Genomic DNA, 23,818 nt, shown 5'->3' on the forward strand with positions numbered 1-23,818 from the left:
CAAATCAGGTCAACAACATATTCTCAGTTTAGGGGGCAAAAGTTCCATTTTAAGTTCGTGATTATGTCAAAAATAAAGAACAATACAAAAGGAAAAAGGAAATATCAGCGATTGAGAAACAGGCAGCCAGGGAAGGAGGGCACTGTAAGAGCTCCACAGTTTCAGGGACTGCAGTTCCTATCACCAGAGCACTAACCTGGAGCCAGACTGCTTGGGTGCCAATTTCAGTGCCCGTCGTTTATCAGCCGTAAGACCTGGGGAAAGTTGCTAACCCTCTCTGTACCTGTCTCATTAGTAAAATGAGGATCATAATACCTACTTTGTAGAATTGTTATGAGAATTAAATGGGTTTATATTTAAGTGCTTTGAAAAGTGCCTGGACCATGGTTAAGTAAAACACAATGTCCCCTGGAGTTGTTAAAAAATGGAGTAACCTCACATACATGCTTACTGTGGGGAGGGGGGGAGTGGATGGAAAATAAAGCTTATTTAATATTTTAAATTTAAAAGACACTACTCTGATTACAGCCATCGTTTTTTCTCTGATATTTCGGGGCTCATGTTTTACTTAAACATAGTAATCAACTGCAGCAGAAATGATCCGTGTAATCAGACAGGAGAAGGGAAGGCAGGTAACCAGTGGTGCTGGAATGGAAAGCAGCTCAGAAGAGTGGGACACTAGGGCCTCCCTGATGGTGCAGTGGTTAAGAATCCGCCTGCCAGTGCAGGGGACACGGATTCGAGCCCTGGTCTGGGAAGATCCCACATGCCGCAGAGCAGCTAAGTCTGTGAACGACTACTGAGCCTGAGCTCTAGAGCCCTCGAGCCACAACTACTGAGCCCGCATGCCTAGAGCCCGAGCTCCGCAACAAGAGAAGCTACCGCAATGAGAAACCTGCGCACAAGGAAGAGTAGTCCCAGCTCGCCACAACTAGAGAAAGCCCGCACACAGCAACGAAGACCCAACACAGCCAAAAATAAATAATTTTTTTTAAAAAAAAAAAAGGAGACTCAGTTTAAAAAAAAAAAGAATGGGGCACTGAGCTCAGCACATCTGCCTGCTGAATGCAAAACCTTTTCCACGATGACTTCCTGGAGAGCAGAGTCCACACAACTCTCGGCCCTGCCCAACTGAGGCGCTTGCTCTGACCAACAGCACCACCTACAGGTCAACACCATGAAGACAACTTGATAGTATCTGATTCCTGGCCAGATTTCTAGAACCCTGGAATTGCCAGTGAAAAAGCCTTCAACCAGCAAACAGCAAACACTGAGGAATTATTGGATCTGTGTTCCTATTTTCATAGCTAATCTACCTTGGAAAACAAATGGCCTCTGCGATAATTTACACATGAGAGAAATCCAATTGACAATGACTAAAATTATAAACCATATAAGAATAAACTTAAAATAATTTTGCTAAGAATCTTAAGTATTTGAATTCAACGTACATACCATATACCTAGATTTTAAAAAACATGAGTATTGTAAATTGATTCTTTCCTATTTATAAATGTGTGATCCCGATAAAAATCTCAAAGAACTTCGCTTTTCAGAAACCTGAAAAAATGCTTCTAAATTTCACTTAGGAAAATAGACAATATTTAAAAGTGCAAAATACCCCAATAACAACATTTATCGAGCTCTTACCACTGCCAGGCACTATATTACTTTTGTAATTTTTTCCTTTAATCTTTACAGTTGTTTGGGATGGGCGTTATTACCATCCTATACAGTGGGAACGCTAATCACAGCCACTCAGGTCCACTGTGGGAGCTGGGAACTCTGGCAGTATGGCTATAACACCGGATACAGGCAGGGAGGGGCAGACAGTCACAAGGGGCTCAGTGTAACCAGTAACCAGCAGTACAGGACTCCCAGCACCTTAAATCACATGGCCAGCAATAACACACACAAATGTAAATTTTAACTTCTGTGGTTAAAAATACTAATAAGTAACTTTCATTAAGTCAGTAAAAAACAGAGGGACATGTAAGGCCAAAATTTTTTAATAAACATCATGACAAAAAGATGTCCTTGTTGCTAGTAACATTTGTAGAAAACTTGTGAATTAAGTTTCAAAGAAAGCTTTCAGAATCAGTTTAACTTGACTTCCATACCTAAGATTAGAGTTGCCGGTCCCCCTCTCACCAGTGTACTAGAGATTATTCCATATTGGCCACCATGGCATGGCTTTAGCAAATACACAGGAGGATGGAGAGCCTCCTCATTGGAGAGAATACATACCTGATTGGAGAGAAATTATAAATGTAAAAATTGAAAAAACACCAACACAGCTCGCGTTTCAAAATACTTGTTAAAAAAATAATATGCTTGGAAAAAACAGGATATAAAAAAATATTTCAATCGAAATTAATCTCAATTTCACAAAATGAAAATAGCCAATTACTAAATGGTTTCTAAAAACGTTTTAAATAGTGCTTTACTATTTTCTTCAGACATTATTATAGACACTAAAGACAGGGCTACAATACCTAACATTGTGACTTACAAAGAAAAACCACAGCAAGGTTTTTTTATACAAATGCCCAAACTGCGTAATTTTCTTAGGCAACTGCTTGTATTAACCTTGTATTGATACACATATACTTTTAATCTATTTTGTGCTTCAACACATGGAAGGAAACTTGGCTTTCAGCACAATCCTTTCATGAGATATTTAAAGAGTCCCTAGTTGAATAAGGGGAAGCTCACAAGTGTGCAGTTTGTGTGTGCTGGGAGAGGGGTGGTGGAAAGGGGGTTAGGAAGCCTAGGATTCCAAGCACCTGATTCTCCGACATCATTTTTTTGTTGGTTTGAATTTTTAATCAAAGTTATACATTCTCTTGATTTAAAGAGTCAAATAGCTCTACAAGACTTGTTATGGAAGATAATCCCTCCTGTCTCCATGCCCCACCCCCCACTTGCCCTCTCCTGAAGCAATGATATTTTCAGAATTTAGCTATCTTTTATAAGCCTATGTTTCTATTTCTTGCTTTTGTAATTTTAGGCATTATTGATTTTCCACTACAGAACATAAACTGCCTGCCTCTCTGACCTACCTTCAAACCCTGAACTTTTCCTGCCAACACGCTCTCAGAAGGCCTATCGTCCATGTTTGGCTTAATATTCAAGGTTGACAACAGCATACCTGGGTGAACACTAGTCACAGCTGGGCCATGGAACATGTTATACCTTTCCTTCCCTGATAAATTTATAATTGCTTTGTTTTTTCATTTGCTTGCTTCTCTGCCATAACTCAACCCCAAATTCTTTGCCAGGTGTCTACATCTCTCCATATATCTTGACACATCAGGTCATCTATAGATGTCATCTTCTTGCAAGGCTTCTTCTGTCCCAGTCCAGTCTGGCAGGAGTCGACGGGGTGGTGGCTGCTACCCATCAGGGAAGTGAAGGCTGCCAGGAAGACAGAACTGCAGGAGCCAGCGTGAGCTCGACAGGGCCCTGGGCTGAATCACTCCAGTAGCTCCCGGGCAGCTTCTCAAGAGAAGGAAGTGGACTCCCAGGAAAGAAAAAGTGAACTATGCCGAGTCCACTGCGAACACATGCTGCTACACACTTGGTTATTCTGACAACAAACCTAAGGGCAACTAAAGAAGCCTAACAGCTAATGAAGATGGTCTGAGGTTGCATAAGAAATCCAGATGTGCTCTGCATAGAATTCCACACAGTCATCCGCAGGTGCAGGTTCTAGGTAGGGCAGGAGCAAAATCTCCATCCACCCCCCAAATTTCTTCTGTGGTGACACAAGTCATCCTGAGCGAGAGAAGCTGTGATAATGATGAATGCCCTCAGACATCTTAAACAGCAAGTCGTTCCACAGGGATACTGTGCTATGGTCCTCCATAAACAAGGGACACTCCCTTCAATCACAACCTTTCCAACACCTGCTGAGGAAGGTGACATGAATCAATACTTGCTACCGATTTCTTTACTTGCTCAGGAGACGTTCCTGCACCTCCTGACAAGGCTTCTATTTTTTTCCCTATTATGTTCTGTACTTTTCAAATTCCTACCATGGCATGCATTATATTTTTCTAAATTATAAAAATAATGCTAAAGTTTAAAAAAATCAGTAACTACTAGTAACATAAAAATCCATCTAATCTATCTTTTATTACTTAAGGCTATGTCATGAAAATTTTTATTTTTTAAAAAAGTCTCTTGATTTAGGCTTCAGAAGCATAAGGGATTAACCACTGTCAAATTCAAAATGATCCATTTATTCAAGGCAAATAGTAATTTTCTTCATCTTCTTCAGAAGAAAGAGATGCAACAATGCCTGAAACACTTGAAATGTCAATTGAAAGCAACTTTACTGAAACTTGATTCCTTGGGCCAGAGGCAGGTCCTTACTGTAGTTGATGGTACTAAGGTGGGGGAGAAAATGAACAAAATTAAATGGATATAGTATACACGTAATAGAGGAAATTTTATGCCATTAAAAAAATGTGTCGGATCTGCATATATTAACAAGGTCAAATATTCAAGCTATAAGTTAATGAAGAAAAAAATTAGGATACAAAAAAACGTTAGTATAGATCCAGTTTTATAAAAGAAAAAAAATGAGAAACACAAAATTCTGGAAGGACACACAGCATATGTGTTAGTAATGGTTTTCAGGGCACAAGAATATGGGGATTATAACTTCCTCTTCTTTATGTCTCTCAATACCTTGTACTGAATTAGGAGGAAAAATACAGATATTCCCATTTTGATAGAAATAAAATAAAACTATAATAATTTGGAAAATAAAAGATTCCCTCTTAGTCAGCCATCTGGCTTTTCTTCTGAGAGGAAGTGTCTCCATCAGATGGGTTCCAAAAAGGCTGCAGCTACATGCTTGGTCCCCTAGATCTCAGGTACACAAGAAAAGTAAAAGGAACATAACTGACTTCAACAAATGGGAATCAGGCAAAGAGCATGCATGTGTCTGAGAGTAAACAAGCCATAGCCAAAGCAACTCAGAAACTCCTGATATATACTTGAAATTTGCTAAGAGTGGATCTTAAGCTCTCTCTCTCTCTCTCTCTCTCTCTCTCTCTCTCTCTCTCTCACACACACACACACACACACACACACACACACACTGTTGTGAGGTAAAGGATGTGCTAACTTGATTGTGGGAATCTTTTCACAATGTATGTGTATGTCAAATCAGCATGTTGCACACTTTAAATATATTACGATTTAATTTGTCAATTATACCTCAATAAAGCTGGAGGGGAAAAAAAAATTCCTAACAGACATGAAGTTGCTGAGGAGACAATGAGCGAAGGTGTAGGAAACCCCTCTCCCCGAGAGGTTCCAGAGCCAGTAAAAAGTAGTAAATGAGACAGACGGCGTCCTGGGTTCCTCACCCTGTGCTCTTTCTACAACCTAACATGACATGGGCCTGACCCCACACACCATTTTACTGCTCTTGGATAAAGTGATTTCTACCCAAGAGGGAGGGAAAACAGAAAACAAATAAAAAGAAGCTCCTAGCCAGAACGTCCCAGCAACAGGTTCCCTTGCCAGCTACCCTTGTGCTGGGTGAACGTGCTAATCCACTTTCAAAGCTTGTGCTCACTATTCCCAGAGCTGTATCCCCCAGCTCGCTAGCCAGGCCCGCAGCCCGCCTGCCCACTTCCATGTCCTACTGCCCTGGCAGCCTGCAGGGGTGGTAACTGTACCCAAGGAAAAAAACTGAAAGGACAGCCTCTTCACTTTCTCCTGCTGGTTGACCCCAAGTGTCCTGCTCCTGTGCTGTCTCTAGACAGAAACCACTACCGAGATAGTTTCACAGTCAGGTGCTGGGCACTAGCTGAAGCTGGAAAGATGGGTAGGAAAATAATAGCACCAAATAGCTGCTCTGGGAGGGGAGAGCTGTGGAATGTTAGAAACACAAAATCGAGAGAAACTGCACGAACAGAACAGACAGTAGGAGACTGTAGAAGTACATTCCAGAGGCTGTAAAGCCAAACGATTTTCCCAAAGCCTTTCCTTACCAAGTAGATCTTCTCATGTACTGTTTCCAGGCATCACTACCAGACTCCCTGCCACCGCCAGTGTGCTTCTCTCCTCCTAGAGAAATACACAAGCAGGTCATGAATCTTGCGCAGTGCCTCTGTGTGGGCTCCTACTCAGGATCACAGAAATGAAGGCGCCAGGAGACCAGAGCCACCTGACCAACAGGTAGCCAGAGTATGCCCTCTGCAAACAAATAAATAAAAGACAGAGGCCAAACCAAATGGGAAAGAGGGAACTAGGTTGGAAAATAAAGTAAAAGGAATTAACCAAAAAAACAGAAATGTCAGGAAGCACCTTAAAAAAAACCTTACCATTAGACCAAGGTGTTAAGAGTGGAAACCTCTGAATAGTGGAAATGTAATTTTATTTTCCCATTTATGCTTATCTGTATATAATTTTCTACGGTATACATAAACTGATTTTATAATAAAAATGTTTAAATGTCCTATTATTTTTAAAGGTTACAAAAAGGATAATGATTCCATAAAACAAGAAAAGGGTACTGTTTAAAAGCGTGCCATCAAAGCACACTTAGTATCGTTTTTAGTAAGAGCAGAGGAGAAAAAAAAATAGAAGCGTTAGAAGAAAAGTTTGAGGAAATCTCCCAAAAAGACTAACGAGATGGAAAATAAGAGGGGAAAAAATAACACAATTAGATCATTCTTCAAGAGATAACATTCAAATACTAGCAGTTCTAGAAATTAAAATACAGAAAAATCAAAGGGAAAAAATTGTCAAAGAAACACTATCAAAACAAAATAAAACTATCAAAAACTTCCCAGAACTAAAAACTGTGAGTCCCAATGCTAAGGCCAATTACTGGCCCATTGACTGTCCAACAAAAATGTTTACCAAGATCTCCATTGAGGCATATTACTGAAGAATTTCAGAACATCAGACATAAATAACAGACCCCAAATTTTTTGAAATGGGGGAAAAAAAGACCAGAAATCAAAGTGGATTGGGCTTTTCAACCACAGTAATGGAAACCAGAAGACAAGTAAGTTATAGCTTCCAAAGGCTGAGAAAAACTTACAACCTGTGCAGAAAAGAATAGCAGGTCTGCTTACAATGTTGCTGGCATCTGGAAACTTGTAGGCTAAACAGTCCCCTACACTGTCTCATTGAGCAATGTGGTTTATGTTAAATACCTGCTTTCCTTCAGGGAGTCTGGAATTTGGGTGCTTAGGCAGAGGTTGCCTGTGTGACCGACCCCCAATAAAAGCCTTGGGTACTGAGTCTATGCTTTGCTGGTAGACAATGTTTCACATATGTTGTCACAATCCGATGCAGGAAGAATTAAGCACATCTTCTGTGACTACACTGGGAGAAGACTTAGGAGCCAGACACTTAGTATCTGGTTTTCTCTAGACCTCACCCTGTGCAATAACAGCTCACAGGAAAAGAGAGGGAGGGTTTAAGAAAGTTAATCTATGATAACAAAGGGTCGGTACATAATGTCTAAAGTTGTGAAAGAGCAGTTAAAGCACATTACTTAGAAAAACTGAAGTAAATTCAAAGGTCAATTTCCTTTTTCCTTCAGTAAGAATCTCAAAGTAGCTGCCTCCGGGAAAAGAGGAGGAAAAGCAAAGTATGGGGCAGAACTGCTTTTTCCATTAATGAGACTTTTTAAAAACTTTAGAAATGAACTGTAAAGGCTGAAATAAAAGAGTCAATTGGAGAGAGAAGGCACGGGCGGCAAACAGGGATTGAGGGCCTACAGAAGGAGCAGACACTCACTTAATAGTGGAGCACAGAGATAAATGGCTAAGCTGAAATCAGGAACGTTTATCAATCTCTGTACGCTGAATAGTAATTGCCCTCTGCTTTAAAATGTATAAAAGAATGCTTCAAAAAAAATGCTTCTAATTATTTAAATTTTACAGGTATTTGTTTTACTTCTCTGTGTGTGTATATATATATAAATAATGCAATCTGTTTTTACTATATTTTGGATAATTTTTAATAAGTTAATATATGATTGTTGGGAAGGCCTTTTTAAAAAAAAAACAAAAAACTTTTACTATTAGTACTAAGTTTAAGCATCAAGAGCCCCAGGCTCATTAAGAGAAAAGAGGAGCTGGGCCTAATGAAAAGAAACAACTCAATATTTTATCTAAGATAAAAGATAATGTATAATATTTACTATGCCCATTTTGCAAATAAAAACCAGAATTTTTCATGTGAAATTTTCTGGCTTTGAAGCAGAGGTTCTTAATCTTTTTGGGGTCTTCAAGCGTCTCCCAAGAAAACAGATGCCATTTCAAGAGTTCACATAATTCACGTGAAGGGCCCCTGTTCTAACATGATGCTGCATCTGAGAATAAAATGTAGGACCTTGGACAATAACTCTGAATATAGAGCATAAGCTCTCTCGAGCATGTCAGACCAGATAAGATTATTATTTCAGTGTCTTGGTCAAACTTTTCTAAAAGACTAGTACTTTTTCTTTGCCACCTGTTATGGACTAAATTGTGTTCCCCTGCCCCAATTTCATAGGTTGAAGCCCCAACCTCCAACTCCTTAGAACGTGGCTGGCTGTATTTGGCAACAGTGCCCTTAAAGAGGTAATTAAGGTTAAATGAAGTCATAAAGGTGGGGTTTTAAGCCAATAGGACTAATGTCCTTATAAGAAGATAAAGAGACACCAGGGATGTACGTGCACAGAGAACAGGCCATGTGAGGACACAGGAGGAAGACGGCCATCTACAAGCCAGAAGAGAGGCCTCAGGAAAAACCAAACCTGCCAACACCTTGATTTTGGACTTCCAGCCTCCAAGAATGTGAGAAAACACATTTCTATTGTTTGAGCCACCCAGTCTGGTATTTTGTTATGGCAGCCCCGGCAGACTAATAAACTGGCCAACATGAAAAAGAGAAAGGATTCTCTACGTACCAAACGCACCTCCAATCTCAGCCCCACTCGTTGGAATGTTGACGTTTACAATGCCACAGTCTGATCCTTTTGGGCTGTGTGTAAAAAGGGAGGCAAAGTGAAAGCAAAATATGTGAAAGTTAAAAATAAATAAATAAATAAAAAGGAAAAACACACACACATAAAACAAATATACAGAAATGAATAAATAATCCAAACAAAACCTCTAAGACTCTCAATGCTAAACAATAAATAAATAAATAAAATAGGGGACTTCCCTGGTGGCGCAGTGGTTTAGAATCCGCCTGCCAATGCAGGGGACACGGGTTCGATCCTTGGTCCAGGAAGATCCCACATGCCACGGAGCAACTAAGCCCGTGCACCACAACTACTGAGCCTACGCTCTAGAGTCCACGAGCCACAACTACTGAGCTCATGTGCGCCTAGAGCCCATGCTCCGCAACAAGAGAAGCCACCGCAGTGAAAAGCCCATGCACCACAACCGCTATGAAGGGTAGCCCCCGCGCGCTGCAACCAGAGAAAGCCCACGTGCAGCAACGAAGACCCAACGCAGCCAAAATTTTAAAATATAAATAAATAAATTTATTTAAAAAAATATTTTCACCTATGATGGTTTCATTTTCTTTTTTTATAGTCCATTCACCACATAAATCAGACTTACGTAAGTTTTCAAAATAGACAAAGTTATACCCAAGCCAGCGAAAGATTCTGCCCAAATCCTTGGTAAAGATGCTGCTTGAAAGTCCCTGTTTTACTTCATTATTCCATGCAAAGACCTCGTCTTCATTCTAAAAGGACAGGCATTGGAAGCTGTTAGATGATACACACTGTTCTGGTCCAAACTGACTAATAGTAAACTCATTTCGTGAAATTTACCAGTATAATTTTAGTGCACAAAAGGAAACTAAGGAGTCAACATCTTCCTAATTCTGTTTATCTTGTACAGTGCTTTGTGGGATTTTCCCTTTACCTGAACTTTGAGAAAAACATGAGTACATTCTTCCATTCAAGCCACTACGTATAAGAGCTGTTATTTACTGAGCTCTTACTATGCGCAACACACTGACCTAGGCACTGAGCATGCATTTATACATTTAATCCTCACCCAATGACACAGGCTCTGTATTATCCCTAATGTACAGATTAGGCAAGAGAGGCTAAATGATTTGCTCAGGAACTCACAGTCAAACACACAGACACAAGACAAAACATGAAATTACACTCTGTAGTCACATTATGTGAAACAATAATAGACAACTTAAAGCAAGATTTTAATTAGTGCAATCATATAATTGCAACAAGGTATAAATCTCATCATCCTTCAACTGTTAATCATGGCACAGCCAAGCCTTGATTCAATCTCTAGACATCTGCTGGCATGGTAGGGCCTGTCATGGGCTGGGAAGGAGGCCCTCTAGTTACCTTTATCTGTTAAAACCTCCACAGCCTGTCCTCTGATACAAGTTGTAATTGTATGTCTACAAATTGCCCTTGTATCTTCTCATTTTGTCCACTGATACTTAGCACTCAGACTATCAAACTACCTCGCCCTTTTGTGCAGAAGCTGACTTCATAGTCCACACAGCTGATACAGGTGATGAGGGCCACGCTCTCCATAAATTTCAATGTTGGCCCTCTACTTGTCTTAATTCCCCTGGCAGCTAGCTTATGCTCTATTGTTGAAAGTGTTCATCTCATCATAGTTTGTCCTTAACCTTCAAATCTTTACTAATCGGAGTGACTTTCTAAAACCTCCCTAAAGGCTGACTGAAATTTAATATACCTTTATTTTCTCCTAGTCTTCTCACTTGTTTCAATGTTGAACTAGAGAAAAGAGAGAAGGAATCCAGTTTTTTACCTTGAATTTAAAGACATAAAGAATTGGGGCAAAAGTCTCTGTGTGTACAATGGACGCGTTGTGGTCAAGGCCTGTCACAATTGTCGGTTCTACATAATTTCCAGGGCGATCCATAACCTGCAGTAGAGAAAGGAAATAAAAACAAGAGCATTTTGTTTTCTGGTTCCTGAAGTCAGAGGATACCATCTTTGTTTATAATTTTGAGAAAAAAAAATAAACACCATTTATAAGTGAATTATTTCTCCAAAATAACCTCCCATCATGAATGAAAATTTTCTCTGCCTCTTATTGGTTCTAACTTAGTTGGTTAGAAAAAAAATAGAATAAAGGAGTCAAGGATAAAGAGCTGTGCCGTGCATCATGACCAAGTTACAGGGAAAAAACGCTGGTGGTTATTTTTAACTTCACATAATTTTAAAAGAGGTAATCTATACCTGTTCTGTTACAAACTGTATTGTGCCCATACCCACACCCCCAAATTCTTATGTTGAAGCCTTAAACCCACCCCACTCCCATTATGACTAAATTTGGAGACAGGACCTTTAAGGAGGTAAAGTTAAATGAGGTCATGTGGGTGAGGCCCTAATCAGACAGAAATAATTCCTCATAAGAAGAGGAAGAGACACCAGGGACCTCCTCTCTCCAGGCAGGGAGGAAAGGCCATGTGAGGACATGGAGAGAAGGTGGCTGTCTGCAAGCCAGGGACAGAGGCCTCACCAGGAAGGATCAACCCGGCCAGCACCGTGATTTGGGACTCAGCTTCCAGAACTGTGAGACAAATTTGTTGTTTAAGCCACCCAGTCTGTGATATTTTGCTATGGCAGCCCTAGCAAACTAACATATTAATACAGAAATCAAAAGCTCTAAAAGGGTATACTATAGACACTCTCCTAACTAACCTCCACATAACAAAATTACTAGTTCATCTCCACTTAACTTCTATAAAATATTCTGATGCCTGCAGCAAGCTGCTTGGCTGGTGGTCAGCTCTCCGGGGTGACTGTGTGATTCTGCTCTCACCCTCTGAGCTGTATGTTTACCAAGAGTCATCTGTATTTACTCCCAATCCTGTATGTGGCAGCTGTATTTGTTATTACAATACCATATTGCATTATGTAACTTAAGTAAATATTACACAAAGGGGAAAAAAAAGCTACTTCTAAAGATTAAGTTAAAATGCTTTAAAAAACTCAAGGTAAGTAACAAAAAGTACAAATACACATACACATCTCTATGCAATGAGATGTGGGTATGTCAACGTTGAGAGACTAGGGAGAAGGATTCTGCTTCTCAGAGAGCTTTGCCAAGAGACTCAGTTTTCAGTGAGTTTTAAAGAAGTGAAAATAAATTGTAGATAATAAATTATATGTATAGCTTATTCAAGGATGAAGACAAATTCCTATCATACACGAAGAAAACGCCTTGAATCTACATCTCAAGAATCAAACAAATATAGTGTGAAATGAAATTCATATTTTATGGGAAGACAAGAAAAATTTAAACATCAAAAACTCTCTGCCCTATGGCCTCCTCTCTCCCCTCAACTGTGCACTGTGTATCTGTATCATGCATCAACCAAACCTCCCCATTGGCAGAAATACCTGCTCAACCATAAACAGCAACATTCTCCTAGCACCACCAAGACAACTCCTTAAAAGATAACATTCCTTATATTGTAAGGGGCCATGATGACGCTTAGATGCTTAGATCTAGATTGTGTAAACTGTCAAAGATACGTCATTCAATGTACAGCAAAAAACCTATATAACTGCCTTGACTTCTAACAGGTAGAACGGTTCTCGGAGCTTTCTGAGGTGCGGTTCCCGGGTTATAATCCTCGATTTGGCTCAAATAAAAATTTCCATTTCTTTCTTAAATCAACTAATTTTTCATCGACAATAGTAATATGTGTTAAAAGTCCTTTTGGTATGTTTTTTTTTTTGATTCCCTGCCTTAAATGATTTAATAATCACTACTAAATGTGGATTTTTTTTTTTTTTTTTTTTTTTTTTTTGCAGTACGTGGGCCTCTCACCACTGCGGCCTCTCCCGTTGCGGAGCACAGGCTCAGCGGCCATGGCCCACGGGCCCAGCTGCTCCGCGGCATGTGGGATCCTCCTGGACCGGGGCACGAACCCATGTCCCATGCATCAGCAGGTGGACCCTCAACCACTGCACCACCAGGGAAGCCCTAAACGCGGATTTTAAATTGCACTAAATACAGTCTTCCATACCATGAAAAAGAGGTCTCCCTTCCATACAAATTCCCAGGGACTCAATTTATAGGCAACCCTGGCTCTGAGTTGTGTCTTTCCAGAAATTTTCCATTCATGTTACATTGTCATTCTTTAAAATATGTATTTCCCCGTTATAAAAGGGATGGAGAAAAGAAAAGTGGCAGTCAGGCACCCTTCATCAATTTACCCAGAGCCCTGCTTGTGCGAAAGGAAAAGAAAGAACCTGTCACTCCTGATCTCAAGTTGTCATTACCTTGCCACCATAGACCACGGTGCCACCTTCTTTCTTTGCTTCCTCCACTGCTCCAAGAAACATGCTCACTGCCTGTTTGGTGTGGAGTGGCCCATAGAGAACATTAGCTGGAAAGAAAAAGGAATGCTCTTCATTTCACCGTAACTGGCATCATTTTATAATTAAACAGCTTTCCCAATGAACAGACCAATCCCTTCATATATCCCCTCAGCTGAGAGCAGGAGTCAGCAACCTTTCTCTGCAAAGAGCCGGACAGTAACTATTTAATACTTTGCATGTCATGTGGTCTCTGCCACGACTACTCAATTCTGCCAATGTAGTGCAAAAGCAGCCACAGAAGATATGCACAAAAGGTATGGCTGGGTCCTCATAAGCTTTCTATACAGAAGCACGGAGGGCCAAATCTAGGGAAAGAGCTATCAATTCATCAGAGTCCTGCAGTAAAAATATAGGCTCTGCTTATTACAGGGTGATCATTCTCTAAGAACTTCACAGAACCAGCAGTCGGTGAACAATTTAAGGGGAAGAGGCTGATGCTCCCTCTGTATGGCTGTCAGAAACCAGAGCATTAAAGGTGACCGTGAGACAGAGTAAGAAGGAAGATATAGGTAGGCCTCAGCGAGGAGGTGGGAAGGACTGGGCAAAGAGCAGTTCCAGCAGGGCAGAGCCTGGAATGTCCAGAGCACTGAAAGAAGGTTGGAGAAGCTGGAGCTCCGGGAGCAATGGGGCAAATGGCGCACAGCGGGTCCAGAAGGGGACGTGGCCGGGGTCAGATCACGAAAGACTGTGAGCTTGCAAAAAGGGTCTCAAAAGGCATCCAAGTTTTAGTCAAACAGTGATGAGTGTTTTTAGCAAGAGAGTGAATTATTTAATTACATGTTTAAAAATTACTTTGGTTATGGTGGAAGGCAGAAGTGAAAGCAGAAAAGTCAGGCAGGTGACTCTTGCAACCTTGCATGAGGGAGGATGGTGGTATCTGGGAGGAGGGAAGTGAAGAGGGAAAAGCTTCTCAGACTCATCCCATCTCAATACCATCTCCCAAGCTCACCCACCGGCCCACGTCAAGCACTGATATACTAAACTAGGAGCAGACGTGTCACCCCAAATGCAAAATACACTGCTTTGTATTCCCTCGGGCCTCTCAGGAAAGGGAAAAAAATAAAAGTAGAAAATCAGAAACTCTTATAACACCATCTGTCAAAAAGCAACATCTTTGGAATCAACCAGATACTCACAGTCCCATGGGTTCCCAACACGGATCTGTGCATAGGCCTTTTTAAGTCTATTAACAACTTCATCATGAATGCTTTCATGTAAAAACTAAATGAAAAAAGAAACATTCAAGGGATTAGTACATATAAATGAACTATTAAATAGCACAAATAAATGTACGAAATTGTTAAAAATGCACAATTTTTATTTTTTTTCCCCCAGCCTTTTTTTCTGGCCGTGGTGCACAGCTTGTAGGTCTTAGCTCCCCAACCAGGGATTGAACCTGCACCCTCAGCAGTGAAAGCGCGGAGTCCTAACCACTGGACAACCAGGGAATTCCCTCAAGTTTTCTTAACAGTACTGATTTATACAGTTGACCCTTGAACAACATGGGTTTGAACTGCATGGGTCCACCTGTATAAACATATTTTTCAAGAGTAAATGTTACAGGACTACATTGTTCCCAATTGGTTGGATCTGCAGATTTGGAAGACCATGGGCAAAAGTAAAGACTTAATTTCCCTATATTTTTTATCTATTCTAATTAATTTAGATTATGTCAACCTTATAAAGAATTTGTTCATACTCATTGTGGGTAAGAGGAAAAACCCAAGGCCAATTCCTCCATACTTCAATTGTAAACTGTTTATTTTTTTTTAATCACAGGAGGAAAACTCAACAATAATAATTTTTAAAAAGGCAATTGTAGCCAAATTTTCTACCTAATCAAAACTTGTTTGGCCCAGTTTTTCAATAGCATGAGTCATGAAAATCAAGGTTGTACCTCATAAAAAACATTTTAAAATCCAGCTCAAATCTAAGTGTGGAGATTAAACTTCCCAAACCCCAAACACTGAAGCGAAACCACTCTCCTCACGTGCACTTAATATTAATGTGTCCTATATATATGCATGCAGACTTATACACTTATATAGAGAACACACATATATTTACTTTCCAATAAACTACGTCACATCAAGTCAAATCTAAGACTTGACCTATAAGCCAAAAATTTTTGATTTTTTTAAATATTTTACTACTTAAAATGTTTTTACATGACAGCTAAGACTGTCTACCTTTTAGCAAATAGTTGTGAATTTTTCAAATGTTTATCTTGTTTTATTCTCTAAGTGACATGGGACTTTGTCCACATTGTTCTAGGTGTAGCATTGAAAGCAGGTCTCATCACCCACGTCCAACTCCAGTCAATGAGGACTGGACCACGTTCAGCTTGGGGAGGTAAGGCAGGGTCCCTCGCTGACTAGCAGCATCTGCCAGGAGCACAGAACAGAGCAGCAGGGCCACATGCTTGCCAACCACATCCAGGGAATACACGTTTCTAGCAGTGTTTCTACGACACCTCCTTAAAAGTACAATGTGTTGAAAAGCAGCACTGGAAGAGGAGGACACTCTCATGTGCCCACGCAGACACACTCACCAGGCGCCTCGCAGTGGTACACCTCTGGCCGGCTGTCCCCACGGCTGCAAAGAGAGCTGAGGGAACGACTAAGCTGAGGTCCGAATCCTCAAAAGCTTAGGGAAGCAGAAACATACCCATCAGTGTCGTGAGGTAGTCAGACAAGGTACTTTACTAACTGGTATAAGATGATGCCTTTAGAAAGCGCAGTGAGAGAACGCCAGAACTATCCTTGTAAAATAAGCAAGTTCATACCGCAGAGGCAACTTTTCTCCCAAAGAAAATGATATGAGAAGAGAGCAATGAGCTCCCCCTCCTCTGACCTCTTCATCTTTCACCTCTCTGAAGTTTCTGGTGCTGACTGAGCCTTCTCTGCACCTTCATGTGGTCTCTTCTCTAAAAGCACCACTGTCTGTCAGTCTTACTTGCCTCCAGTCTCAACCCCACCACCCATTTAGACGGCAGCTTCCCTGGGCCCATAGGGAAGTCAGTGGGATCCTTCTGATTTATTACCGCCATCAAACCAAGCTCTCCAACAACCTCTGCACCCTCATCCACATCAGTCCATTCCCTAAAATGCCTCTTGTTCTCCCCGCTACAGCAGCTTTTTCAAATGTCTCAAACCCCTCCAGCCCTGTAGTCCTGCTCCAGATGACTTCACCCTTTACTTCGAGGAAAATCTCAAAGTGATCACACACAAGGCCCTTTCCTGCTTCCTCTGCATCTCTGAAGAGATCAGTGCAAAATCACTTTCAGACTGCTCTCTACTTTTGTCTATTCCTTCCTCCTCCTCTTCTGCCCTCCGAAGAAAAAACTAACATAGTCTTTACAAGGTTACCCGTCCATCGATCCATTGTATTACTTATAATTCCTTCCTTTCTATCCCTTCCAGAAACTTACAGTCCCAATTCCCTCTTACATCTTCAATTTTCCCCTGTCCAGTCTAAGAGCATTCTCAGACTAGCATGATGGTTAAGAAGGTGGATTACACAACCAAACAGACCGAAGCTCTTATCCATCACCACCACTTTTTCATCGTGTTATTTTAACTTTTTAAGCCTCAGTTTCCTCATCCATAAAATGGGATAACATTATCTGGGGTACTAAGGGACGATAGTAAGGAGTTTTAGGAAGAGAGCTATGCTCTGGGGTCTGATTGCAAGGATACAAATGCTGGCTCTGTCACTTCAGGCACATAATCATTTTAAGCCTCAGGGTGTAACCTTCAAATGAGATTAATAAAGGTATCTGCCTCATGCGGTTACTCTGGGGATTAAATGACATATTGCATATGAAAAAACTGAGCACAGTGCCTGACACATACCCACTGATCAATAAACGCTAACTATATTTTCTAATCAACTCTCTCTTTTACGAAATCAGAAGTTCATCCAAAACAAACCCTTCACCATATAATTTTTATATTTCTGGTGTACCCCACAAACACATAAGCACTTAAACATGATGATAATGATGGCAATATACAATTAGCAAGTTTTTAGCATAAAATTCATGATTCTATGAAGTCTCAACCAACTGATGTTCATTATATTATCCAGAAGTTAGGCTGGTAGACTATTTCCTTTTGTGTCAAACCAGTGAAAAAGAGAATTAAATAATCTCCAAGACTATAGGTAAATGATAAAATGCCTTAAGGAAGCGTTCCTTCCCAATGTAAAAGCACTCAATACCCCACTGAAGACGAACTAATGTTTTTGGAAACAGCAGGTCACATAGAGTTACTTACTTATTTATTCTAGAGAAACATGTGGCCAGTTTTCAAAAAACAGAAGGAAAACAAGAAACAATGACACATTAGAAACTCTCATACACAGATTCTAAGCCCCAGGTAACATTTTCCAAACATGAACGCCTTTCCCTCCTAGTTATCTCTGCCTACAAACCATGTGTCCTGTCTCACAAGGAAAGTTCCTAAGCATGGGAATTAGATCTTAGACACACACACAACATAAAAGGGATGAGTTCTTACACAAGTTCTATACATTCAGGATGGCTACTGAAGATATTCTAAACAGAAATCACGCAAACAAAGAAAAGGCAGCTTTACCTATAATTGCATTGTTTCCTCCAAGTTCTAATAAACTTCTCCCTTTAAAATATATAAACACAAATTAATTCCTATTTCATTGTTTAATGCACACAGCTACACGGCCTCAAATCATAGCCTATCCCAATTGTTTTATTTTCTGATTTAAAACACAGCATGACAATAAACTGTAACTCTTAAAAAAATTTTCAAGGGAAAAAAAAAGCATGAGCATCGCATCAATGTCTAGATTCCTGATTTTAATAATTGTATCATGGTTATATGATAGAATGTCCTTGTTCTTAGGAAATACACAAAACACATTTAGTGGTAAAGGAATACAATGTCTTCAATTTTCTCAAAAGGTTCAAAAATATGCTCTCACAATATATATGTTTGTTTGTGTGTGTGTGTGTGTGTGTGTGTGTTGGTAGAGAGAAAGTGATTTTAAAAATGGTACAATTGGTAAAACTCATTAAAGGGAATATGGGAATTCCTTGAGTTAGTCTTGGAATTTCTCTAAGTTTAAAATTATATCCCCCAAAACTCCAGTTAGTATAAAATGGTGCAGTCACTTTGGAAAATTGTATGACAATTTCCCAATACAGTATTACCATAAGATCTGACAATTCCATCTGTACCTTCCATATCCTTCCAATTCTCTATGTGCTCCCTAACCATGTTCAAAACCACCAACCCCCTCCAGGAAAAGCACCTACAACTTAAGACAGGCAGATGCATCATTTAAAAATTGTAATCCTACTAATGGTACTACTTATAAGAGAACTACAAACTCTACCGCTTTGAGTTAAAAGGAGGCATAGGGAGGAGGACAGTATCTTCTAGTGGGAGAAGCAGGATTAACGATCTTAAGCACCACTACACATACTTACTGGACATTTGTTTATCTTTGAAGAAATCATCTAATCAAATGCTTGCCCATTTTTTAATTGGGTTGTCTTTTATATTACTGAATTGTAAGAATTCTTTATATATTCTAGACATAAATCCCTTATCAGATAAAGGATTTCTAAATATTTTCTCCCATTCTATAGGTTGTTCTTTTCACTTTTTGGGGGGGGGGGGGTACGCGGGCCTCTCACTGCTGCGGCCCCTCCCGCCGCGGAGCACAGGCTCCGCGCAGGCCCAGCGGCCATGGCTCACGGGCCCAGCAGCTCTGTAGCATGTGGGATCCTCCCAGACCGGGGCACAAACCTGCGTCCCCTGCATCGGCAGGCAGACTCTCAACCACTGCACCACCAGGGAAGCCCTCTTTTCACTTTTTTGATGGTGTGCCCTTTTTAAGTTTTGTTTTTTTTTTAATGTGGACCATTTTTAAAGTCTTTATTGAATTTGTTACAATATTGCTTCTGTTTTATGTTTTGGTTTTTTGGCTGCGACGCATGTGGGATCTCAGCTCCCCGACCAGGGATCAAACCCGTGCCCCCTGCATTGGAAGGCGAAGTCTCAACCACTGGACCGCCAGCGAAGTCCTGATCTTTTCAAACAGAAAAGTTTTTAATTTTGATGAAGTCTAATTTATCTATTCTTTCTTTTGTTGCTTCTGCTTTAGGTGTCATATCTAAGAAACCACTGCCTAATCCAAGGTCACAAAGACCTATTCCTATGTTTCCCTCAAGCAGTTTATAGCTCTCACCTTTAGGTCTTTGATTATGTTTTAAATTAATTTTTGTGTATAGGGGTAGGTTGGGGTCCAACTTCATACATACGTTATGGTTATCTAGTTGTCCCAGCACTATTTGTTGAAGACTATTTTCCTCATTGAAATGTCTTGGCATCCTTGACCATAAGTGTAAGCGTGCATTTCTGGGCTCTCAATCTATTCCATTGAATTTTCTATCTTTATGCCAGTACACAGTCTGGATTGCTATACTTCTGTAATAAATTCTGAAATTGGGAAGTGTGAGTCCTCTGACTTCGTTCTTTCCAAGATTGTTTTGGCTATTTGGGGTCCCTTGCATTTCATATGAACTTTAGAATCAGCTTGTCATTTCTACAAAGAAGCCAAGTGACATTTTGAAAGGGATTGCATTCAATCTGCAAATCACTTGGACAGTACTTATCTTGGGCAGTAATAGTATTAAATTGTTTCCAAACAATTTGAAAATGGGAGGTATTTACATTTATTTAGGTCTTTTAAAATTTCTTTCAATGATGCTTTGTGGTACTCTGTGTGAAAGACTTATACTTCTTTTGTTAAATTTATTCCTAAGAATTTTATTCTTTCTGATGCTACTGTAAATGAAAGTTTTATGAATTTCATTTTCAGATTGCTCGTTGTTAATGTATAGAAATACAATTGATTTTTGTATCCTGCAACCTTGCCAACCATGTTTATTAGCTCTAATAGTTTGTAAACTTCCTTTATAAAAGCAATGGCCATATAGCAAAATAGCTAACAGATTAACTATTCGAATCTCACCTTATGCTAGGGTTAGTCTAAATCAGCAAAATAGGCAAAAATTGACCATAAATATTATCCTAGAAAACCTCTTTAATGAGCCATAAAGTAGAGCATACAAAGCTATGTCTTACAGCCCTTTTCAGTCATATATGCATGAAACAGAAATGAGAGAAAAACAGATGTAAGTCTTCTACACAACATTCACTCTAGGTCCTGTACTCTCACTGGTCCTGTTTAAATGTCAGTTTTCTTTTTTATTTGCCAAACCAGTCTGATAGAAATTGATAAGTACATTTGATATGATTCTACTATGGTCATTTAGGGAGGGAATGACATCCTTTTCCAAATTATGCTATTAAATCTGCTATCTCCCTAATATTAAGCCACTATTAACTGTACCCTTCCTTTTACTTGGACATTCAAATAAACACAGCTGGTGTCTCCACGGAAAGAGTCAAGGAAAAACACCCAACCTTTATTTCATATCCATACCTGAGGGAATTAAAAGCTCGATATAAAGCCAACACTTACCAAACCTCTCCTGCACCATAAGAGCCACTTGTTTTCCCACCTGAGTGCTCCCAGTGAAGGACAGCAGGTTCATTCGCTCATCTTTGGCCATGGCTGTGCTGCAAGGGGAACAGACACGGTCACCGAAGCAGAGAAACCCAGCAATGGTGGCACTCGACGGTGCCAGGCCAGAAAACTCTGAAACCCCTGTCATGGAAAGACGTCAGTGAAAGACACAAGGATCGAAGCAGAAACTAACACACCATTGTAAAGCAACTATACTCCAATAAAGATGTTAAAAAAAAAAAAAAAGACACAAGGATCTATCCCAAGGGAGCAAGGGAAGGTCTTCATGAAAATGATTTTCACAAGGAGAACCATACAGCAGAACAGACGAACCCGTTCTGGAAGCTCTCCGTAAACAGAAATCACCACAAGGATGTTGTTAAGGAAGATATTCTTTCTTGTACTGATGGGTGACTGGACAATACAACCGTAGCAGTTCCTTGACGAGCATCCCAGTTATTTTGCAGTCTCTTAAAACTGATTCCTTTAAGAATTAAAAGTTTAGGGACTTCCCCGGTGGTCCAGTGGTAAAGAAGCCACCTTCCAATGCAGGGGATGTATGTGGGTTCAATCCTTGGTTGGGGAACTAAGATCCCACATGCCACGGGGCAACTAAGCCCACGTGCCACAACTACTAAGCTCGTGTGCCTCAACGAGAAAGCCCATGTGCCACAACTACAGAGCCCACACGTTACAACTAGAGAGAGAACACTGCACGCCACAACTAGAGAGAATCCATGTGCCGTGATGAACAGCCTGCATGCCGTGACGAAGACCCAAAACGGCCAAAAATAAAAAATAAAATTTTTAAAAATATGCAAAAAAAAAAAAAAGAAGACAATTTTAAAGACTGTAGGGAAATATCCTAAGTGTCCTTCTTGGAAGCTGACTCAGAAAGGCTGTGCTATTTCCAGTGTCTAAGGAATGTAGACCAGACACTACTGATCTGAACCTTCTTGCTCATAGTTCAGGGCTTCAAAGGGCTGGAACTGTGTGATCAGACAGTGCATGTGGGCTTCCCAGGTCAGCACAGCACATGTGAGCACTGACACTCAAGGGGGTTGCTGTGTAAAGCCCTTCTGCACACATTATTGTTATTATCTGAGCTATTCCAAGGCCAACGTGAAGGACTGCATGCCCAAAGTACAAGAACAGAGCGCGTCAAAGGATAGACTATTTGTTGTAAATGACAATTTAGATAACACTTCACTATGCACTCTTTATGTGCGAGTTGTATTTTCTAAATAAAATTTCTAAAATTTTCTCACTTATCTAAAAAAAGGAGTCAGGTATTACACCTTTTTGAGACTGCCCATGAAGTACAATAATGCGGTCAAAGTGCTAGAGGGGGACTAACACGTTCATCACACCTGTAAGGGTTCTAAGACCTGACTCCTATGAAACGCCATCTAATCAAAGTCAAGGCTGCTAGAACCAGCTTCACCATGGTTCAGAGACAGTACAGTCCATTCCAGCTGAAAAGATGCTATGACATTCTGCCAAGTGAAAGCAGCCGGATATAAAGGCCGCATGATTCCATTTACCTGTAACACCCCGAAGAGGCAAACCAACAGGCATGAAGCCGATGAGGGACTGCCAGGGGAAGGGGAGGGGGAAATGACTGCTAAGGGGTACACCAGGTCCCTTTGGGGGTAACAAAAAAGTCTGGAATAAGGTAATGGGGATGGTTGCACAACACTGTGACTATTCTAAAAACCACTGAATTGTACATTTTTAAGGAGAGAACTTTATGGTATGTGAATTACATGACGATTTTTAAAAAGCAATAAATTAGAAGCTGTGTCTCCAGGGTTCCCTTTTTTGGTCAGCTGAAGAACCCAGAGAAGAGGCTAGGTCCTTGGTGGGGAGTGAGAAACCAGAGCACAATTCCACAGCTTTGCTTTGTAAGTGAGCACGTTGATAAATCAAGCGTTAGGAAGTCATGGGCTGCACAGTGGTACGGCAGGGTGTTATTTTAGGATATAAACACCTTACAATAGTAGCTCTGGGCAATGAAAAAGACAGTTCTCACTCATCCTCCAACAGACGCTACACATTAATGAAGTAAAGCCCAATGAGATCCGTAACAATAATGTTTCCAAAAAACCATTCTCACCTCCTGAGCTATACCGAGTTTCGAAATTCTAGTAAAGATGATTCTAGTTGATCAACCCAAGCCCTTCAGCAGAAAGACACTCTGGGCCTACTATTGACCTACCCAATAACCGCTCCACCACAAGTCAAGGAACAAATCGCACCAGGCAGCTTGTTGTCCTCCAGAACCTTGGCTATTATCCTAGGGGGAAAAAAGCAATTACTAAGGAAAGGAGTGATTTAATTTCTTACCATTTTTTGAAAAATAACAATAAATCCCAACTACGTGACTACTTTCTTTTTTCAACTTTCTCTCCCATCCCTCAAATATCCAGGCCTAGATTTCTCCTCACATACTACAGATGAGGTTTTCAAACACTTACAAAGCAGGACTCTTTTTTTTTTTTTCCTAAAAGAAACTTAAGAAGAAGACATGTGGGCTTCCCTGGTGGCGCAGTGGTTGAGAGCTCGCCTGCCAATGCAGGGAACACGGGTTTGTGCCCCAGTCCAGGGAGATCCCACATGCCGCGGAGCGGCTGGGCCCGTGAGCCATGGCCACTGAGCCTGCGCGTCCAGAGCCTGTGCTCCGCAACGGGAGAGGCCACAACAGTGAGAGGCCCGCGAACCACACACACACACACACACACCAAAAAAAAAAAAAAAGACATGCGAAATATACAAAACACCTAAAGCACTGGTCAGGAAGTTCAAGTGACCACTGTTCTCAAGTATTTTCTGCCAAACTATGAAGACATATCTGGTTCAAGATGG

General features: G+C 40.5%; 1 protein-coding gene across 2 annotated transcripts in view; it reads right to left on the reverse strand.

Moving 5' to 3' along the window:
• Positions 1–1,949: 1,949 nt before the first annotated feature.
• Positions 1,950–23,818, reverse strand: part of ALDH7A1 (aldehyde dehydrogenase 7 family member A1) — a 38,750-nt gene continuing 16,881 nt past the window's right edge. The window contains exons 8-18 of one of the 2 annotated variants that reach the window (XM_029216955.1): positions 23,172–23,249; positions 20,909–21,006; positions 17,974–18,015; positions 15,927–16,021; positions 14,512–14,596; positions 13,277–13,383; positions 10,788–10,904; positions 9,620–9,717; positions 8,930–9,003; positions 6,012–6,087; positions 1,950–4,391 (exon numbers count right to left, since the gene is read on the reverse strand). In XM_029216955.1, coding sequence (XP_029072788.1) covers positions 4,337–4,391; positions 6,012–6,087; positions 8,930–9,003; positions 9,620–9,717; positions 10,788–10,904; positions 13,277–13,383; positions 14,512–14,596; positions 15,927–16,021; positions 17,974–18,015; positions 20,909–21,006; positions 23,172–23,249 — 925 coding nt within the window. In that variant the 3' untranslated portion in view covers positions 1,950–4,336. The remainder of the gene's footprint in view (positions 4,392–6,011; positions 6,088–8,929; positions 9,004–9,619; positions 9,718–10,787; positions 10,905–13,276; positions 13,384–14,511; positions 14,597–15,926; positions 16,022–17,973; positions 18,016–20,908; positions 21,007–23,171; positions 23,250–23,818) is intronic. The other variant, XM_029216956.1, reaches the window with a different exon arrangement.

Source organism: Monodon monoceros, unplaced genomic scaffold (assembly GCF_005190385.1).
Source record: "Monodon monoceros isolate NGI ecotype Baffin Bay Population unplaced genomic scaffold, NGI_Narwhal_1 Super_Scaffold_12, whole genome shotgun sequence".
In the NCBI taxonomy this organism is placed as follows: Eukaryota; Metazoa; Chordata; class Mammalia; order Artiodactyla; family Monodontidae; genus Monodon; species Monodon monoceros.